Raw genomic sequence first — 21,766 nt, 5'->3', positions numbered from 1 at the left:
TACGCAATTGCTGAAGCTCTCCGGGCGGTTCACAAAAATTAATGAAGCCTGGGTTGTTAGCAGCATACATCTAAGCAGAGTTGTACCTGTACAATACAACATGTGAGACTCAGATTTGCTCATGATTGGGAAGTTAGCAAGTGCTGTTGCCATGCTGTCTGGAGTTTAATAGCTTTTCCACTGTGTTTTGCCCTCTGTGTGTGTGTGAAAATGAATACAGCAGAATCACAGAGCTACAAAAACATTTAGAAGGCTGGCTCTGAATTCTCTGGCTTAAGGACATGCAGGGATGGCTCTTCCTCTGAGGGCACCAATTTGAAAAATGTTGCATTAAACGTGGTAAGCATGAATTCTTACTAGGGCTGAAGTTCATTTAAAAGTGCTAGGATGGCTTCTTTTAATGCATACACTCAGATACTCAGATGCATTCTGAAGCCCTGCTTGCACAAGAATTTCAACCAGTTGTAGCCATGGGGAATGTCAGGTCCATGTTGCCTTTCAGCCACTTTTAGCACATAGAGAGAGGCAGTTGTGTGCATGTACTGCTATGCTTTAAAAAAAAATCTCTCCTGCTTTTAAACATTGTTATTATCTTATTTTATTTTATTTTAACTGAAGTGGTTGCGACAGCATTTAGCACCATGCTTAGTGTGGCCTTCAGCCTGACCCCTCTCGCAGCATAAGGTGAAAAAAGAACTGAACGATACTTGGGAGGCTGAAAAATGCTCCATGAACAATAATATCCATACATAGCACTGCGGTTTTTCCCAAGTGCAAATTGGAACCAATCCATTAGCAAGATTTATTCAAGTTACAGAATTTGAGTGAGCTTTGGTGCATAATCAAATGTTTCTACTGTGGTTCATGTTCAATTCAGAAAACCAGGTCTGCCGCTCACTATGAAAACAAGAAGCCAAATGGTCAATGGTAGGCTAGCAGGAAGGAACTCCCTAATACGGTAGCTGGAATGAGAACCACAACCTTTCTCTAGCCAGGAAGCGTGCCGGAAATCTGATAAGCAAACTACCCTCTTTGCATGGAACACTAAGCGGTTTCAGACATTTGAAGGCTGCCTGCCTGGCCAGCCGCTACAGTTCTGCTCAGGAAAGGTTGTTAAACCAGTGGTTGCCCTGTAGTTTCAGGCTTGCTCGGGATGTCATCAGTTTCCTAGGTTCTGCCTAGTCTGGTCTTTAGTGAGATGTAGCCCGGATGTGGCTTTAGTTGTTTATCTGTTTTTATTGTTTAGTTTACACTGTTTAAATTGATTTTATCTATATGCTGCCCTGAGATCTTAATGATATAGGGTGGGATACAAATGTTTTAAGTAAATAAACAAATAAATAAATGTGGAGAAGAGATTTTACTCATAGAATAGTAGGATTGGAAGGGGCCTGTAAGACCATCGAGACCAACCCCCTTGCTCAGTGCAGGAATCCAAGTCCTCTTCCCTCGGGCATTTGGCAGCATATAATGAGTCTCTTTGATTGTCTCTGGCTGATTGTTTAAAATTGTTTTAGATATACAGTACTGTGTAAAAGTCTTAGGCCACCAGCAGCTTTGTTGTTTTAGCAAAGTTTTAATGACCATAATTATTTTTCGATCTCTGTATTAAGATACAAACAGAAAATACAGGAAATATGTACAGGCAAAAGTCAGTATTTAGTGTGACCTCCCTTGGCTCTAAGTATGTCTTGAACTCTTTTGGGGAGACTGTCCTGAAGTTTTCTGAAGTAATCTTCTGGTATATTATACCAGGCTTCTTTCAGCATTTCCCAGAGTTCTTCTTTAGATGTAGGTTGTCTTTTATTTCTTTCTCTGTCCAGGTGATCCCATACTGCCTCTATAATATTCAGGTCTGGACTCTGTGGAGGCTAGTCCATGACTGTCAGTGTTATATCAGCTGTTTTCTTCACTAAATATGATTTCACTGCATTAGCAATGTGCTTGGGATCGTTACCATGCTGAAAAATGAAACCATTCCTAATCAGGTGCTTTCCAGAAGGAATGGCATGATTAATTAAAACCTGTCTGTACTTTTCAGCATTCATGATCCCATCAATACGGACAAGATCACCAACACCATTGGCAGAAATGCAGGCCCAAACCAGGACAGACCCTCCACCATGTTTCACTGAAGGCCACAAGCACTCATTCATCCATCTCTTTCCAACTCTTCTTCTCACATATTGTCGACAATTGGACCCAAAAATTTCAGACTTGGATTCATCACTCCATAATGCTCTTTTCCACTGATCCTCATTCCGATCTTTGTGAGCTTTAGCATATCTTAGCCTTTTCACCCTGTTCCCCTTCCGCAAAAGTGGTTTCTTGGCTGCTACCCTTCCACGGAGACCATTCCTGATCAAGCTTCTTCAGAGTGTAGAAGGGTCAACTTGGCATTCCAGTGCAGCTGCCAGATGCTGAGCCAGGTCCCTGCTGGACTTCCTCCGGTCTCTCAAAGAAGAAGCTATGAAGAACTTCTCATCAGACTTTGAAAGTTTTCTTGGCCTTCCAGTCCTTTTTTTGTCCGTGACCTCTCCTGATTCTTCAAATTTCTTTATAACAGCTTGAATACCACATCTTGAGTACCCAGTTTGTTTGTTGATTTCCCTTTGAGAGTGGCCTTGCTGATGCAAAAATATGATTTTATGTCTGCCCAATTCTGTGATCTTTGGCATTTTGACTGGAATGATGTGATTGAAAGTTGGTCTTATTAGCAAGCTTCCAATGAATTACACTCATACAACATGTGTATGTACTGTCTACTGCTCAAGCATGTCTTGCACAAACCTGGTGTAAAAGACCTTTTTCTGACTGACACACAGTCAGTTTGGCATGAAATAATAGGACATATACAGGCGTTAGCAATGACAGTAATTAGGGTTCCATTCCATTTAGGTTTAGGGGGACCAGGCGCCTGCTGTTACTATAGTGTAAGGGAAGGTCACACTAAATACTTGCCACTTTAGCCTATGGAAGCTGTTTTTTCTGATTTTTTTTTTTTATGTTGTTGAATATTGCGTACAAATTTCCTGTATTTTCTGGTTGTATTCTAATGAAGAGACTGAGAAATAATTATATATGGTCATTATACCATTTCTAAAACAACAAATCTAATGGTGGCCTAAGACTTTTGCACAGTACTGTATGTTGTTGTTGTGTGTGCTATTTGTTCTATTCATTACATGCATGGTTTCATACATTATCTAATGTATTTTAATGGTTCTTTAATTTTTTCTGAACCGCTTCGGCTATGGGGCGGTATAGAAATATAACAAATGAAATGAAATTACATGCTGCAGGGAAGGTACAAACAAAACTAACTCACTAACTCAAAACACCTGATGGGGATCATTCCTGGCCCCAAATAAATCACAGGAAACAACAAAATCCATCCACTCCATCCAAAGGATGTTTTATCAGAGCACAATACCACTTCACCTTATCATGTCTCCAGTTCTGGCAGCCTCTGAGAGCCAGACTAGACAGAATGGCAGCAAATCTGTCTTTTAAATGAGAATCTGACCCAATCATATAAAAATAGGGATGAGGCATGATTTAAAGAGCAAAAGCGTGATGGGGGTATGTGCTGATCCTCCTCTGCGTTTGCCATTCACTTCCTCACAACTTTCTCCCCTGGCACTTTTGTCCAAGCTGCTTCACTTTCCAGTATCAGAAGTAAACTCCAGATCATGCGGGGTGGGGGGGATCCTGTTCTTCCCTCTACAGTCCCCAACTGGGACACTTTTATTGACTTTAAACAATTTGGTGGGGGCGATGTACACATCTTTGAAATGTGGAGGTAATGTGCCATGATCTCTACACATCTCGGAGATATCGCAGAGCATTCATTCACACACACACGGAAACCGAAACAACCAAACCAACATTTGCTGTCATTATATCAGCCACCACCTGAAAATACACTGAAAAGAGAACTTGTGAAATATGTTTGGGGTCTGACTTTATGAGCAGGGAATCTCAAATGCATCTGTGTTCAATTTCTACTGTCATGAGCCAGAGACAATAATTTTTAAAACTGGAGGAGGTAAGACACTTAGGGAACAATCCTTTGACCACTAGACACTGTCTAGAGGGCCATAGGATATGCTCCAAGGTCAGTTCCCAGAAAGCCTCAGAGGCAGCGTGGAGAAGCCCCATCCTGTGTGCTCAGAAGAGGAGCGTGGAGTGACTAAAAAGGGGCGTTCCGGGGGGGGGCGTTCCGGGGGGGGAGAGTGGAGCTGCGTGTACGACACATCCAATGTGTTGTACAGCAGCCGCCTCTCCTGGTCGACCTCCCCCGCAGCTAGACAGCTGAAAATGGCTGTCTAGTGGAAAATAGCAGGGCAGGAGAGGCACGAGGGAACGATCCCCCCTGTGCCTCTCCTGCCTTGTTTTGGATAGGTGGTTGCCTCCGAGTTCAGAGGCAGCCGCCTATCTTGATAGGATGGTGCCCTTATTGTCTCACTGTCCTCTCTGATCAAACAAGTTTTGCTAAGGGTTTTTAAAAGTATTTATTTACTGTTACAATTTTTCTTTTCTTTTAATATAGGCTGCCTTTTAGGGGAAACCTTCCCAAGGCAGCATACAAAACTTAAACCATAAAACACAATAAATGTATGTTAAAATTATTTTCAAAATATAAAATATCAAAATTTTAACAATTAATGCTAGCTAGCACCATCGACACAAGAACACCCAATAAACCAGCTCAATTAGAGGCTGAGGTAAAAGGTAAGTCTTTAGGACCCACTTGAAGGATTGGAATGATGGGGCCTGGCAGATGTCAAATGGAACAAACGAAGTCCACTACTGAGAAGGCCCTGTTTCTTGCACCTGCCAGCCCAATTACTCCTTCAGGCAGGCATACAAACAGGGCCTCTGATGCTGATCTCAGAGTGCAGGCACTGGGCAATTGGCATGGGTGAAGGCAGTCCTTGAAGTAACCTCAACACCAGCCATTCAGAGCTTTAAAGGCCCATGCCAGCACTTTAAACTGGGCCCAGAAACACTTGGGCAATCAGTACAGCTGGTACAATATAGCTGTCCCATGACACCTACATGTAATATCTGCAAAACCTGAGAACAAGGATGATAATTGGATGAGTTGTGCAGGCAACGATGCCTGGGTTTGCACAACACACTAACCCACACTCAGTGGTTGAGCATGGTTTGTTGTTGAACTGTGGGTTAGCAAATTGTCTGAGTCCAGGACATTTTCCACAGGGTGGCTTGTTAACCATGTGGCATGGCTTGTTAACCACCTTGAACAACCCATCAACAAACCATGGGTTCTCAAAGTGGCTTGTTCAAGAAAAATATGCCACACTGGATGGTTAACAAGTCACCCTGTGGAAAATGTCCTGGGTTCAGCAAACAATCCACAGTTCAACAACAACCCACACTCAACCACAGAGTATGGGTTAGCATGTTGTGTGAATCCAGTCGTTGCCTCTATCATACTGCCCTCTTGAGATAAACTATGGTCTGTCTACAACCTGTTAGTACATAGAGGATGGCAACAGAATGGCAGCACCATGTCCAGTTCAGTTTTAAAACTCTTGACTGCCACCTTGCTTTTAAAGACAGGTGCTTTTAAAGCATCACTTAATCCAGCATTCCCCAACCTGGTACCCTCCAGATGTGTTGGACTACAACTTTCAGCATCCCTATGCTAGGAGTTGTAGTCAAACACATCTGGAGGGTACCAGGTTGGAGGAAGGCTGAACCCAGCAAGGATATATTGGGAAGTGATGTACTAATACATTATAAATGAGAAGCAGTAAGCACAAATTAAAAACAAAGAAATAGAATGTTAAAGGATTTGTCTCTCCAGTCTACTAATGGGATTCCTTAATATGAATCACTACAAAGTAATTGTAGGAGGGAACCATAATTCAGAACAACTGCATTCATACAATGAATGTTTAAATACCACTATAAATGGGTATTGTTAACAGCCTCTTCCTATACATTTTTTTAAAGCGCTTAATGGGAATGGCACAAGAACAGCTGCGAATTGTTACATGGCATTAGTTTTGAAAGGAGATGGGTGGGGGCTAGAGCTGACACAGGCAAGCATTTATGAAGCTGGCCAGCTGTGAAAACAACTAGAAACAAGCTGTGTCAAAGCAGTTGTCCCTTTACAATGGGAGAAGAGTCGCTGCCCACCCCACAAGCTCTTTGTGTTCTTTGGGAAAGGGCCTTTTGAATCGAAAAAGAAAACCAGAAATAGTTGGTTAGCACTGTGCAATCCTGTGCATGTGAACCATGTTCAGTGGGGCTGACTCCTCATTCAGTGTGTTTAGGATTGTAGCCCAAGTCTGGGATGAATGAACTGAGTTAACTGGTTTCTGTTGCACAACTGAAAGTGCCATCAGGAGCTTCTAATCGTTTCATATGATCTTTCATTGCGGGCAGCTAGCATTTCAAGCCTAAGAAAATGAGCATCTCTCACAGTAGCCTTCTGCCTCCTCCATATGGCAAACTCCGTTTATATAAAGTATATCCGCTCTACTAGAGTCAGAGAAATGTGGTGTTTCTAGACAAGGTGTTTACTGTGCAATCGCCCTGACTCAAACATGGAATATTAGGGTGAGGGGTTTTCCAGACCATGTAGTCTCTCATTTGTAACCCTTCAGTGTTTCCCACTGCTTTGTCTGCCATTTTTCTTGCCACAGAGAATACATTAAAGGCACAATCTTATGCATGAATAGACAGGGGGAAAGTCCTACAACTCCCAGCATGCCCCAGCCAGTATGGCTGGCTGAGGCATGCTGGGAGTTGTAAGACTTTTCCCCCTGTGTATTCATGCATAGGATTGTGCCCTAAGGCGGGAAAGACAGAATAGCTGCAGAATGCCTTTTGATTGGTAGCAGTAGAAGCCATCTGTCTGGAAGCACCCATGGACCATCTATCCCATTATCTCATTCCAGAAACTGGCCAGGCCAACACTGATGCAAGAGCATGGGACACTCACAGAGAAAGCCATCCCTTTTCTGATAATTTAAAGATTTTGGTAGTGTAATGTTTAGGCACATATCAGCAAAAGAGTGTCCCCCATAATCAACATAGTTAATATCCAGTCATTCTAATATTCTAGCAATACTCCTTCTTTGCTCTGCTGCAATACGTCTATTGCTCTCTCTATTGCCACAGCAATCCTAGGGTGGTACAGGGTACTGTACCAGATGAAAAACATCCCCAGTAGACTCCCCACCTAGATTCCCATAAATTACACGTTCTTTTCTCCCCCCTCCCCGCCAGAAGCAGAAGGACTTGAAATAACCTTCTCAAAAATGAAAATGAAGTCTATGAGAAGCTGAAAAGTCCGTATCTGTGTGGAGGTCATCATTATCTGCTTTGGAAGAGATTCCACAAGGTGCAGCAGAATTACAGCAATGCAGATTTGTCAGACATGGTTACTTCATTTTACAATAGCCCATCGATAGTATCTGGTTCATATAGAAGAATACCTATCCCCTTCAATTGTCCCACAGAAACCAATGAGACTGCTTGAGGGCTAAAATATTTTAAAGACCCAATCAATAGAGCATTCCTCAGCATGCTTACTCAGAAGTAAGTCTCATGGTGTTTGATGGAGCTTAGTCCCAGGAAAGTGTGCAAAGGATTGCAGTCTTAAGGGCAGAGGTGAGTTTAGTGCAGCCTCTTGATGACAGCAACACATCTTGGACCAGCCCTGCATATTTAGAAAGAATGAGGTTGGGCCATAGCGCAGTGGTAGAGGACGTGTCTTGCATGCAGAAGGTCCCAGGTTTACTCCCTGATATCTCCTGTTGAAAGGATCAGCTAGCAGGAGATGGAAAAGGCCTCTGTTCTGGAGAGCCATTGTGGACTGTTCTCTGGGCTAGCTAGAGGGGTTCCCAATTTTTCTGGGTCAGTGGGCACATTTGGAATTTTGAAAGAGGGTTGTGTGCTCTCACAAAACGACTGCCATTCATTCAAAGGCTATCATGGTGGGTTTGGCCAGTCGCAGAACACACAGTTCCCAGAAGGCAAACTGATTAGGCTAAAAGAAAAGTAACTTTCCCCAAAACCTAAGTACAAGGCAGAGGTTGGGTCCGAGCTCCAAAACACAAAGCCACTCTTTTGAACCCAAATGAAAATGGCCATGGAGGGCGGCACTTTCCTTTGCAGCATGCCAGCCTCCCATTTAATTTTTTTTTAATTAACATCTTAAGAAATAAAATACAAATCAGGAGGGGCAGAGAGCCTGGCGGGTGCCAAGAGAGGCGTCTGTGGGCACATTGGTGCCCATAGACACCACACAGGAGACCCCCAGAGCTAGGCAAATAGTCTGACCTGGTAGAAGGCAGCTTCCTATGGAGCAGCCATAGAGACTACTTACCTATCCTGGTAGGAAAGATGTCCTCGTTATTAATTAGCGTCTCAATCCAGTCCATCAGCATGCACATGTACTGGGGGGCTGACAGCTTGGTCGGCCTCTTGAATCGGTAGTCATCCTGCCACCGGTACTCATACTTAAGCCCTCCTGACATGATGGGGCAGCTCTTCTCAGTGCAGAACTCCGACATGGTGCCATAGATGAGATTGATTCTGTTGAAGAAGTCCACGAGATGCACCGCAATCCAGTCATTAATGTTCTCCCCTGGAGGCAACTGGACCACAGCCTTTAGGTCTAGCCCCGATTTGAGCGAGGCCTGGGCTTTCTTGTACAACTCAAACCGCTGGGTGCCTGGTTCAAATTTCTTCCGGGGGCGAAAGGTTTTGTCTTTATTAAAAACTTGCTTAAGGCACAGAGCCATTCTGGACTGGAACCAGCCAGGGTGATGAGGGCAAAGATTTTTTTCCAAAAGCAAAGAATAAAAATTAAAATGTTAAGCAGAAAAATTACCGATGAGTTCTGGAAGACAAAATGGATATAAAAGTATTTGAACGGGGGATCCTACAAAGCCCACTTCATTAATTCAGGCATCTGGTAGAGATGACAAGCACCGCCAGCATCAAAAATAGGTTGGGTCATGCTTGGAGTAGAGCCACTGAAATCCATAGGACCTATGTTAATCATAACTAACTTAAGTCCCATTGATTTTGATGGCTCTACTTGAAGTATGTCTAAGTCTGGATCCAACCTAATGAACTGTAGCATCCACATAATTCCATTTTCCCCACCCTGATGCCCTCCAGATGTTTCAGACTACAACTCCCATCAGTCCCAGCTAGTATGGCCAATGATCAGGAATGCTGAAGGTTGTAGTCTAAAACATCTGGACAGCACCAGGTTGGGGAAGGCTGAATCTGTCTCATTCAGTGCTCGTCCATTTCCCTCTCTCTCTGCTTGCTGATTTCATCAGCCTGTAAAAACCTTTGGCAGCAGTGATCCAGCCTGAAATAAAATCTCAGAAAAGAACTAATAAGGAAGGACACAGGACCTTCACATTTCACTCCTGCCACTTCCTAGCCTATCAAACCCCCAAAACTGTGCATCTGCATTCTTAAGGGGAAACCATAAGTAAGAAATAAGCAACCAAGGAGTAAATCTTCATTTTATTTTTGAGTATTACATATTTAGGGGCTCTCAGTAGCATACATGTTTTCCCTTCCCCATTATCCCCACAACAACTCTATGAGGTAGGCCACAGGGTAGGAGGAGGGGGTGACCTTGGCCCAGTCACTCTCTTTCAGCCTGATCTGTGGGGTAGTTAGGCTGAGAGAAGGTGACTGGGCCAAGGCAGTAGAAGCTGGTGGCTCCAATGTTGGGGGGGAGTGTGTGAATCCTCACCGGATTTCAGTCAGAACTGCTCCAGGTTTCAGTCAGAACTCTAAAGGAGCTATCCAAGATGCAGAAGAACCTTGGATAGCTCCTTTAGAGTTCTGACTGAAACCTGGAGCAGATTCACTGCCCCACTGATTTTGGAGCCTCCACTGGGCCAAGGTCACCAGTGACTTTCACATACCAGACTCTTCCATCGTTTATCACCAAGGTCACACCAGTTTAATAAAGGTACTGCTTTTTGACACTCAGGCTATTAAGCTACATATGTATATATTATTGCACTGCATGACATTATTTTTAAGTCAAGGCTTCTGAAATTGTGCCAGAATCAAAACTAAAATCTCAGCCATAGGAGCTGTGAGGCAAATTACTGAAGAACTCGCTACGAGGCTATCAAATATGCTATCATGCAAAAGTTAATATTACAACCCCTCCTTCACTTCACCTTCACTTTCCTTCCCCAAAAGCAGAATCATTCATCTACAGTCATTAGCGCCCTGAGATTCTTACAGAATGAAAATGGAAAATGCTCTTATCTCAATAAGCCACTGCACAGAAGCAGTTTTAAAGCAGACGGTCATATCAAAGTGACACCTCAAGGCAGTTCTAAAAATATGTATATATTGCTGGCAGGAAGGGAGGGGTTTCCTCAGCAGCTGTGGCGTTTTCAGCCCAAGAAGAAAACATCCCTTTCACGTTGTCGCTAGCTTGGCCATTCCCACAGCATCTACTGGGAATACAGATGTTTGGCAGTTCACATAGTTTTGTGGCTCTCACTTCATATGCTTGTTTGCAGTGAATTATATTTAAAGAGGCTCTTATACTTCAGACTCAAGTTCAGTGGAGTCCCAGGGGAGGAACCAAATAAGTTTTGAGCCATGGGAATACTTATGGCACAAAAAGGCCAAGAAACTGGTCTTGAGTCGCCGTGCTCTGAGTCAGTGGGACCTGTGAAGAAGGATTTGGGGGATCATGCACACAGACTCTAGCCTTAAAGCGCAGGAACGTGATGTAGCTGTAGCATCTGCCTTCACAGCAATCCAGGGAAGAGGGCCATATACTAGTAAAGTGACACTTGGTCTTTGTTTCTTCAGAAAAGGCTGGATGTGCCTGACCTTGTCTGATCTCGGAAGCTAAACAGGGTCAGCCCTGGTTAATAATACTCAGATGGGAGACCGCCTGGGAACCTGGCTTCCTGCATTGAGCGGGGGGTTGGACTCAATGGTCTTGTAGGCCCCTTCCAACCCTATGATTCTATGTATGAAACCCCAGGTTTAATTCCCATCATATTTCTTTATTCAATGGGAACATCTTCTATGTTTACACAGAAGTAAATCATGATGGTTTCAGTAGGGTTTTTTACTCCACATATGTTTGCACATATGTCCTAAAAAGGATACATCCCACGTAGTATTGCCTGGAAAGGTTTGGTCCCAAAAGTGGAGTTGTCAGACACATTGCCAGTACTAAGCTAAATGTCCCACTTACTGTAAAGCAGGGGTGTTGAAGCTCTTTCCATGTGATGGCTGAATTCAATTTCAGAGAAGCTCCCTTGGGGTGCATTCTACTGGTGCGTGGGGGCAGACCAAAAAAACACCAGCATGTTTTAGTTTAAAGCTGTTTCTGCCAGTAACTAAGCCTTGTTGTTGTTGTTGTTCAGTCGTTCAGTCGTGTCTGACTCTTCGTGACCCCATGGACCATAGCACGCCAGGCCTTCCTGTCCTGCGCTCTCTCCCGGAGCATGCTCAAGTTCATATTCATTGCATCCGTGATGCTATCTAGCCATCTCATCCTCTGCCGTCCCCTTCTCCTTTTGCCTTCAGTCTTTCCCAGCATCAGGGTCTTTTCCAGGGAGTTTTCTCTTCGCATTAGGTGGCCAAAATATTGGAGCTTCAGCTTCATTATCTGTCCTTCCAATGAGCACTCAGGGTTGATTTCCTTTAGGATGGACTGATTTGACCTCCTTGCAATCCAGGGGACTCGTAAGAGTCTTCTCCAGCACCACAGTTCGAAAGCATCAATTCTTTGGCGCTCAGCCTTTTTTATAGTCCAGCTCTCACAGCCATACATTACTACTGGGAAAACCATAGCTTTGATTAGATGGACCTTTGTCGGCAAGGTGATGTCTCTGCTTCTTACTATGCTGTCTAGGTTGGCCATAGCTTTTCTCCCAAGCAGCAAGCGTCTTTTAATTTCATGGCTACAGTCACCGTCTGCGGTGATCTTGGAGCCCAAGAAAGTAAAATCTGTCACTGCTTCCATTTCTTCCCCTTCTATATGCCAGGAAGTGATGGGGCCAGATGCCATGATCTTCGTTTTTTTAATGTTGAGTTTCAAACCAGCTTTTGCACTCTCCTCTTTCACCCTCAACAAGAGGCTCTTTAGATCCTCTTCGCTTTCTGCCATTAGGGTGGTATCGTCTGCATATCGGAGGTTGTTGATAATTCTCCCAGCAATCTTAATTCTGACCTCTGATTCATCCAACCCGGCATTTCTCATGATGTACTCTGCATATAAGTTAAATAAGCAGGGTGACAATATGCAGCCTTGTCGTACTCCTTTCCCAATTTTGAACCAATCGGTTGTTCCATGTCTGGTTCTTACTGTTGCTTCTTGACCCTCGTACAGGTTTCTCAGGAGACAGGTAAGGTGGTCTGGTACTCCCATCACTTTAAGAATTTGCCACAGTTTGTTGTGATCCACACAATCAAAGGCTTTAGCGTAGTCAATGAAGCAGAAATAGACGTTTTTCTGGAATTCTCTTGCTTTCTCCATGATGCAGCGAATGTTGGCGATTTGATCTCTAGTTCCTCTGCCTCTTCGAAACCCAGCTTGTACTTCCGGTAGTTCTCGGTTCGCATACTGCTGAAGCCTAGCTTGTAGGATTTTGAGCATCACCTTGCTGGCATGTGAAATGAGCGCAATTGTGCGGTAGTTTGAACACTCTTTGGCGTTGCCCTTCTTTGGAATTGGAATGTAAACTGACCTTTTCCAGTCTTGTGGCCACTGTTGAGTGTTCCAGATTTGTTGGCATATTGAATGCAGCACTTTAACAGCATCATCTTTTAGGATTTTAAATAGCTCGGCTGGAATACTGTCATCTCCGCTAGCTTTGTTGTTACTAATGCTTCCTAAGGCCCACTTGAGGCATTTCAACTTTTTAGGATGGGGAAAAAACTAGGCAAATGTCGGGAAACCACTAAACTATCGGCAATTGGAGGAAAGGGAGTGAGGCCAGGGGAAGAGGGCATGGCCATCTGAGGAACACTGGAGGGCTGGTTTGGGACCCTGGGACAGCCAGATTTGGCCCCAAGGCCTGAGTTCCTCACCCCTGCTGTATATTTTGATTCTTGTGCATTCAGTAACATTCCCCAGTTTTCTGAGAGCCCCGTGTAAGTGTGCATCATTGGGTCACCTTTGCCAAGACACACTACGACCAAGCTTAAAAGGTTCTTTAATGGGCGTATCTTTGAACATGCACGTGTGTGTCCAGGAGTCCCAAGAGGACATTCGGTAACAGCATTCTGTTCCTACTGGCACTTAGTTTCCTGAATAGCAATACGTTATTTGCAACGGAAAGATCTGTTATCAGCTAGGTGGTGTTAGTACCAGCTGCAATTGCCTGGTTTGCATGATCACGACGGCTGAAACAAGCTAGGGATGGGGGAGAATTTCTCCCTGAAACTTCGGGGGGCCGAGTGCCAACGTGTTCGGCCCCCCGAAGTAGTTTCGGGGAGAAATTCTCCGCACCCCCCCCCCGCATCCCGCACCCCCCCCCCCCGGGACGGGACAGGACTTACCTTTCCTGAATGTCCCTCCCGGCGGTGGGTCCCGGCGGCGTTTCGTCAGGTCTTCGACGGGGCAGAGGCGGCAGCTGGTCTTTTGACCGGCTGCCGCCGCCGCCATTCCAAGAAAAGTAAAAAAAAAAAAAACCCGTGATAGGCTACGTGACAATTAACGTAGCCTATCACGGCTAGATTTGCAAAGTCAGCCATGATAGGCTACGTAAATCGTCACGTAGCCTATCATGGGTGACTTAAAAAAAAAAAAAAAGCGCGTACGGCTAATGGTGGCCCCCATAGGGAGCCGCCATTCACATTCCTTATTTGGTCGCTGTAGTCTACGTAAAGATTTACGTAGACTACAGCGACCAAATAAGGAACGCGAATGGTGGCTCCCTATGGGGGCCGCCATTTGCGTACGCTCATTCTTTCTTTTTTTTAAAGTCACCCGTGATAGGCTACGTGACGATTAACGTAGCCTATCACGGCTGACTTTGCAGATCTAGCCCTGATAGGCTACGTTAATCGCCACGTAGCCTATCACGGGGGCAGTTTTTTTAAAAAACTTTTTATTTCGCGGCTGGGCGAGGCGAGGCGCCTCCTCCCCGGCCTGAATTTCGGCCGGGCGAGGCGGGAAGCCTCCCCCCCGGCCTGAACTTCGGGGGGAGCAGCGAAGCGCCTCCCCACCACCGCGAACAAGCTGCGAGACCAGGTAAGTGGCTTTCGTGCACCGCTAAAACAAGCCTGATAGGAAGCCGCCTTATACTGAGTCAGACCAATGGTCCATCTAGCCCAGTATTCTCAACACTGACTGGCAGCGGCTCTCCAAGATTTCATGCAGGATTCTTTCCTAGCCCTACCTGGAGGTGCCAGAGATCGAACCTGGGACCTTCTGCATGTGAAGCAGGGGCTCTACCACTGAGCTACAGCCCTTACCTTTTTCCATAGCCTCTACTTTTCAGAGGAGTATGGCCATCTGGGGAACCCTGGAGGGGTGGGTTGGAACCATATGTGGGCTACATTTGGCCTGTGAGCCTGAGGATTGGGACCACAGGGCCTGCCATAAAACTCTGGTTCATAGTCTACCAACTATGTGGAAGCTGCTACTCATAGTTTGGTCATCTGCTGCACTGGTGACATAGGTGAGGTACTAAGGGTGTTTCCAGACAAGGTTTTCATCATGCAATCCCCCTGCCTCATTCACAGAATTTTACGGAGGGTCTGGACAGTGTCATATTCAAATTGTGATCCTCTCATGTTTTCCCACCTATTTTTCTGTCTTTTCCTTTCCACAAGGAAACAAAAACAAAACACCATTAAGGAAGAGAAGACTGAATCACTGCATGATGCCTTTTGAGAGCTGGCGCTAGGAGCCCTCTGTCTGGAAGCAACCTAAGCAGGCAGGTTGAATGGCGTGATGCCTTTCCAAACATCCCTCCACTCCAGTGGAGGATAATGATGACATGGTGAATGAATCGCCATGCTCACCGCCCCCCCCCCCCCAGCATGGCTCCTCCATCCAGACTCTGCTAGAGTGGTACAGCACCGAACCATGAGAAAGCAGCTCAACAAAGGAATTAGTCCCAAGATCATTCTGGCTAAGGACCACTTCATATAGTATATTGTTATATGGAAACCATTTCCCCAGTATTAAACACTTTCATGTAACATCTGTTGGGGAGGGTAAACAAGAGAGGAGGGCTGTTGCTTTCATGCCGTGATTGTGGGCATCCTGGATGAATCTGGTTGGACCCTGTTGGAAGCAGGGTGCTAAACTCAAGAGTTTTTCTACACAAGGCGTTGGCTGTGCACTCATCATTCCCTATTCACGTTTGTTTACAGGTCTTTTAGACGACATCGTGATCCTCCAGTTTTGCTTCTGTTTGTAAACAGCACCTTTGGCTAGTTTTTTTTTTTAGAGCAGGGAACATGGGGTGTTCTGATGGCGAAAGAAAGTATGATTTCCTCTTGTGTATTTCTGCTATTCCGGTATACCACAGTGCCACCTAGAGGTTATGTAATGGAAAAGCAAGAAAGGAAATGCTCCTCATGTAGTGCTCAGATCTCATTTCTGTGACAAAACCAAAAGTAGATGCAGCAGATCAACAACCTATTTATTTATATCTATCTATCCATCCATCCATCCATATCTCACACCTTTTTTTCCTCCTAAGGAGCCCAAAGTGGCATACATAATCCTCCCCCTCTCCATTTTATCCTCACAACAGCAACCCTGTGAGGTAGGTTAGGCTAAGAGGCTGTGACTGGCCCAAAGTCACCCAGTGAGCTTCCATGGCCGAGTGAGGCCTAGAACCCAGATCTCCTGACTCCCAGTCTAACACTCTAGCCACTACACCACACTGACTCTCATGTAGAAAAGCCCACAATGGACCCATGGTCTGATCCAGCAGGGCTCTTAAAAAGGACAGCCATGTGTATAAATCATGGCTTTCCCCTTCAAAAAAGTAAAAACAGAGGTATGATCTTTTCCCACTTTCCACACATATGTGAGTGTTTACACACATGAGCACTTTTTAATATGGTGTGTGTGTGCTTGGGGAATAATTTTTGAAGCAATCCCTTAATATCTCTGTAGTACTGGGGGAGATCTTAACTGTCTTTTCAATAACATGTTTGTTTGTTTTAGATCTATTTCAGTTCAGGCATGGAGCCTTTCTACGCAAGGCATTTATTGTGCGCTCGTGATTCCTCATTCATGGTAGTTTGTGCATGCTTTACACATCCTCCTCCTCCTCCTCTTCCAGGGCCTCTCTGGTGCTTTGCAACCATTATAGCAGGGGTGGTGGTGGTGTTCTAATGAGGAAAGTCTGGTATTTTTGTAAATGGCAGCATGAAACTCTGGTGTATTTGCACAATTCTGCTATACTACAGTGCCACCTAGTGGTTGTGTAGTGGAACATATAGAAAGTCAAGAGAAAAGAAAAACCCCTAGAAAAAACATGAGTAAAGGAGCCGATATTAATCCCAAAAAGAATCCAGACGCAGAATCCTCAGTAAAGTGGTGGGTTAAAAGCCTCATGTAGAAAAATCGGTCTTGTACACCGAGATCTGTAATTCAGGATGTCAGCAGAGGGAGCTGTCAAGCATCAGCCGAAAAGGCATTTATCTGGTGGAGACACATTGGCGCTAAATTCAACGGTGTTGTTCTTTTACCACTGTCCTTCATACGGTGCTCATTAGGACACTGTTTGGGGAATTGCATTAGCGGATAAGAAGTGCTGTGTTTCTTCCTCCTCTTGGATTCAGTACAGGCAACTGTTATGGTGACAAATAATATCCCAAACTGCTTTTTAAGGCTGCAAAGTCTTTAGAATCCTTATCTCAGTGGTGCTTCAGTGGTTTATATTATTATTCACACTTTGCAGAACTGAGAAGCGAGGCTGAGAAGGAAAGACTTGCTCAAGGCTGCACATTTTATCACTGAGTGTTTAAAAAAAAAAATGAGCGCAGGGCTCTCTGCTCCAACCCTTATATCTTCACTGGTCTCAGCTTACTAACTGTAGGGCTATGGCCTTGCTTTTTCTGGCTAAGTATGGCCACACGAACAGAGGAGAGGAAGTGGGGGGAATGGAGATTCTAGGAAGCAGATGGTGGTTTTCAGATTGCTGAGCTGGGAGCTTCTGAATTTTGGAGGAAGGGTCTGCTATTTTGCTCTTTCCTGCATGAATGTAGCGTTTCACTATTCATACTGCCAGACAGTATAGGTAGACATTCTCAGAGGTTAACTTCTGAAAGTTTAAGATAAGCGGACCTCCTAGTCCAGTTTGGACTTTTACCACAGATACAACCTGTGCATAATATTAACTAGGGAGACTTCCAGGTTGGCAAAACTGCAACCCACAGTCAGTATCACATTAGACAAACTTGTTTAATAATTAAAATATGTATGTCCAGCCATCCCATTCCAAAAATTTCAATGCCCAAGGCAGCTGAATAAGAAAAAAAAATTCAATAAAAACCACACAACATTAATTAAAAAAACAAACAAACAGAAAAGGGAGTGAAAACACACAAAAACAAATAACATAAAATGGTGTAAAAATAACAGATCTGGGAAAGATTGAAGGCAAAAAGAGAAGGGGACGGCAGAGGCTGAGATGCAATGAATAGCATCACCGATGCAATGAATATGAATTTGAGCACACCCCAAGAGAGAGTGGAGGACAAGAAGGCCTGGCGTGCTATGGTCCATGGGGTCACGAGGAGTCGGACACGACTGAACGACTGAACAACAACAAAAATAACGGATGCACCCACAGTGTCCCTGGAAACACTGCCTGAGACAATCAATTTGGGACAATGCTGAAGACGAGGGCCCATCTAGTCGAGCATTTCGTTCACACAGTAGCCAACCAGCTGCTTGTGGGAAACCCACCAGCAGGACACGAGTGCAATAGCACTCTCCTGCTTGGGTTTCCCAGCAACTGGTATACAGATGCATATTGCCTCTGATACTGGGGTCACGTCCCCAGCATACTCACAACACACTTTCCTCCCACTGCAAACAGCAGTTGCTTAGGGGGCCTGATTTCAGTCGGAAGCACGGGGGGTGGGGGATTGCGGTAACCCCATGCCATAGTTCCAATCTAGTTTGTACTTGTCTCCCTCCACACACGCACGCTGGCCATTTTTGTTTGTTTGTTTAGCTGTGCAAGGGCAAGCTACATGACAAATGTCGTATCTAGCACAGTTTCTGCATTCATTAAACGCGTATGAGTATTCCGCCATTATACTGTCCCGCTTTAGATTATTTATTGCTGCAGAGAAATTCCTCTTTTGATATTTTCTCCTACTGCCGGATAATGAGAAAATATTTTGAAATGCAAATATAATCTCGTGGGGATTGGGGAGGGGCAATCTAGCCAAGTCAAGCACTTTTTAAAAAATCCAGCAACTGAGACTTAAATCGTACAATGGATTTTCTTCCCACCTCACAATGATTTCTGCAATACTCCACACTGAGGGCCTGAGATGAGCAACCATCATGACTGATTTTTTTTAAACCCACAAAACTTTAAGGCGGCCACTGGGAGTTCCAGTGATGACCAGACCAGTGGCACTGGGGGCGTCTAACCCTTTCCACTCCTTCAAAACTGCTCTTATCCCCAACTGGGGTGGGGTGGGGAGGATACAGATAAATGAACTCCATCTTGTTGTAAAACGTGTCAATCAGCATGACATAGTTTCAGCTATGGAGTCCTTAGTTCAAAGCCTTTCCACATTTCATCTGGAAAAATTTCACACACCCTGAAATCCCACCCAATTACAATCAGCTTAATATAGTTGTATGCTATTGCCTTTGATGCTAATCCCAGAGTGGCTGGAAGCCCACTTACACTCTTTGTGGTTCTGAAACATAAAAAGGAATGTGGCCTACAGCTGAAGCTAGAAACGAATCCAGGGATTTGGCTGGAAAGAGCCATCAGAGAACAGGACTAGGCAGACGTTAGTACCCAGTAGTACTCTCAGACCTGAACCTCTGGTAAGCAGGACACTTCTGTCCATAGCTGCACAGAGGACAGAGAGCCACAGAAACTTGTGATTCACTTCCTCTTCTTTTCCAAAACATCCAGCCCCAGGGTCATCTGGATAACTGCTCACTTTCCCAGTGTTTCCTTGGTCATGCTGTCAATCACTTTTCTAGTCCTCACCATCAAATCTCAGACTCTACAACAAGTAGAATGTGTAGGGAATCCTATGTGTAATTACTCACAAGTAAGTCCTACTGTATTCAGTGGGGCTTTCTCCCAGTAAGTGTGAACAAGATTACAGTTCTAGGGCATCTCTACACAAGGCTTTTATTGTGCACTTGTGGTTGGTCACTCACTTTTTTTGTGGGCCCTTCATTCAATGTCATCAACCTCCAGGGCCCCTCCCATGCTTTCTTGCCATTACAGTGGCATAATTCCCAACTGGGATAATGCAATAAGAGATTTTATCACGCTTTGAAGTGTGATAAATTTCTGGTTGATTTCTGGAATGCTGCTTTACCGCAGCACCATCTAGTGGCTGTATAATGAAACATATAGAACTTGCCCAGAAAGAAAAAAACTCGGAAACAACCACATGTAAAAGAGGTGATCTTAAGGAACCTGGAAGCAGAAGCTCCAGGAAGGCTGCGGGATTTTAACCTCACGTGGAGAAGCTCTTAGACAGAGATAGACCCAGATAAAATTAGGCATACTGACATTCTTCCAGTATTCATCACAGCAGTGGAGGCTGGTGGCTCCGATGTCAGGTGTGTGGACGTTTCCTTCAGAATTGTAAAGGAGCTATCCACACATCTTGGATAGCTCCTTCAGAGAGCTGACAGGTTCTGACTAAAACCCGGAGCAGATTCACTGCCCCACTGACATCGGAGCCACCAGCCTCCACCGCATCACAGTGCTTAAGAGCATAGGAAGCTGCCTTACCTTGGGTCAGACCATTGGCCCATTTAGCTCAGCACTGCCTATGCTGATTGGCAGGGGCTCTCCAGGGTTTCAGGCAGGAATCTTTTCCACTTGGCCCCATCTTCTCTGCAGACAGTGGCAAGCAGCATTGGAAGCACAGACTATAGGAACCTTCCCCAGCCTGGTGCCCTCCAGGCGTGTTGAACTGCAGCTTTCATCACCCCCAGCCAGCTAGGGATGTTGGAGAATTCCACCACGGACTCCAGTGAGGCCGGATTCTTTAGAATCCCCCCCCCCAGAGTCTGTGGTGGAACGGGGCAATCCCCCCCACCACCCCGCGGAATCCCCCCGGGACGGAGCTTACGTGGCGGCGGCGGCAGCGGCTCCGGCGGCGGCTCCGGGTGGTCTTCCGGCTGCTGCCGGGCTGCGGCCGCAAATGGCAGCTGCTACGCCATTTGCATCCCTGCCTTTTGCCGTGATAGTCTACGTAAATATATATGTAGCCTATCATGGCTACCGCAGGGACGCAAATGGCGGCCACTACGGCGGCCGCCATTTGCGGCTACAACCCAGCAGCGGACGGAGGTCCGGCTGCAGGTGGCCCCAGCGGGCGGCTCCGTAGAGTCGCCGCAGAGCGGAGCTGGCCAGGGAGGATTTGGGGGGGGGGGAACGGAGCACCTCCCCCCACACCGCGGATGGCCCCAGTGGAAGAAGTTAAGTGTTTCGTACACCCCTACAGCCAGCATGGCAAGATGATGGCAGTTGCAGTCCAGCACATATGGAGGGGCCGAGTTACAGAAGGCTGCTCTACAGGATTCAAAGTATAACACCAGTGGGGGGGGGGGGTCCTCTCCACAGTTGCCGATTTTTCAGGGATTCCTTACCATGTTCCTGCCTTATAACACTAGACTAAGCATGGGGGCTGGATGGGGGCGAACAAGCGGAGGTTAAATCCAGACAAAATGGAGGTGCTGTTGGTTAGTAGAAGGCCTGCCTTGGGAACTGCGATTCATCTTATTCTGTATGGGTTCATACTCCCCTGAAAAATCAGGTTAAGAGGTTGGGAGTGCTCCTGCATCCTGCACTAACCCTGGATATTCAGGTGGCAGTAGTGGCAAAGAGTGTGTTTGCATAACCATGTCTAGCGCACCAGCTGTGGCTGTTCCTGAGTCAGTCTAATCTGGCAACAGTTATCCATGCCTTGGTTACATCATGCTTAGACTACTGCAGTACGCTCTACATGGGGCTACCCTTGAAGGGCATCCAGAAGCTCCAATTGGTACAAAATGCGGCAGCTAGGCTGCTAACTGGTACACAGCAGCCTAGCTAACCCCACTCAGTCCCAAAGCTCACTGGCTTCATATAAGTCTCACTTTTATCCTTCTGATGATAAAGGAAATGAGAACTATAAAAAGCTTTCAACATGGAAATGTTCTACAGAAATACTTAATAATACATATATACATGTTGAATATAATGACTAGTTATGTTAAGAAAAATCCAATTTGGGTATGCAGTTAAACAAAACCAACAAGTTTCAAGCAGTACTAGTCACCTAGGAAGTGTACGGCTATCACAGGACTGGGGTCAGGGGTTGGTATTGTCAGGGACCTGCTGAGGCCCACATCCCTTTTCCAGCTGCCTGGCCCCAGCCCCTTCCTCCTTGATGTCTCTGCCTGCTCCTCCGCCCTCTCCAAGCGTGACAGCAGAGAAGTACCTCCACTTGCCTTGTCCTCTCCTTCTAGGTAGTAGTAGTAAGGGTTGGGCCCAGGAGGATAGGATAGAATCATAGAATAGTAGGGTTGGAAGGGGCC

At 45.5% G+C, this 21,766-nt stretch overlaps 1 protein-coding gene across 4 annotated transcripts in view; it reads right to left on the bottom strand.

Moving 5' to 3' along the window:
- MOB3C (MOB kinase activator 3C) overlaps nucleotides 1-21,766 on the bottom strand; it is a 50,137-nt gene that overhangs the window by 16,209 nt on the left and 12,162 nt on the right. For all 4 annotated transcript variants that reach the window (XM_084852602.1, XM_084852601.1, XM_084852603.1 and 1 more), the window contains one exon: nucleotides 8,369-8,884. In XM_084852602.1, coding sequence (XP_084708728.1) covers nucleotides 8,369-8,786 — 418 coding nt within the window. In that variant the 5' untranslated portion in view covers nucleotides 8,787-8,884. The remainder of the gene's footprint in view (nucleotides 1-8,368; nucleotides 8,885-21,766) is intronic.

This window comes from Heloderma suspectum, chromosome 4, assembly GCF_057233095.1.
Source record: "Heloderma suspectum isolate Gila_16-S chromosome 4, 16-S_ref, whole genome shotgun sequence".
NCBI classification, from domain to species: Eukaryota; Metazoa; Chordata; class Lepidosauria; order Squamata; family Helodermatidae; genus Heloderma; species Heloderma suspectum.
This window is presented reverse-complemented; position numbering and strand designations above follow the sequence as displayed.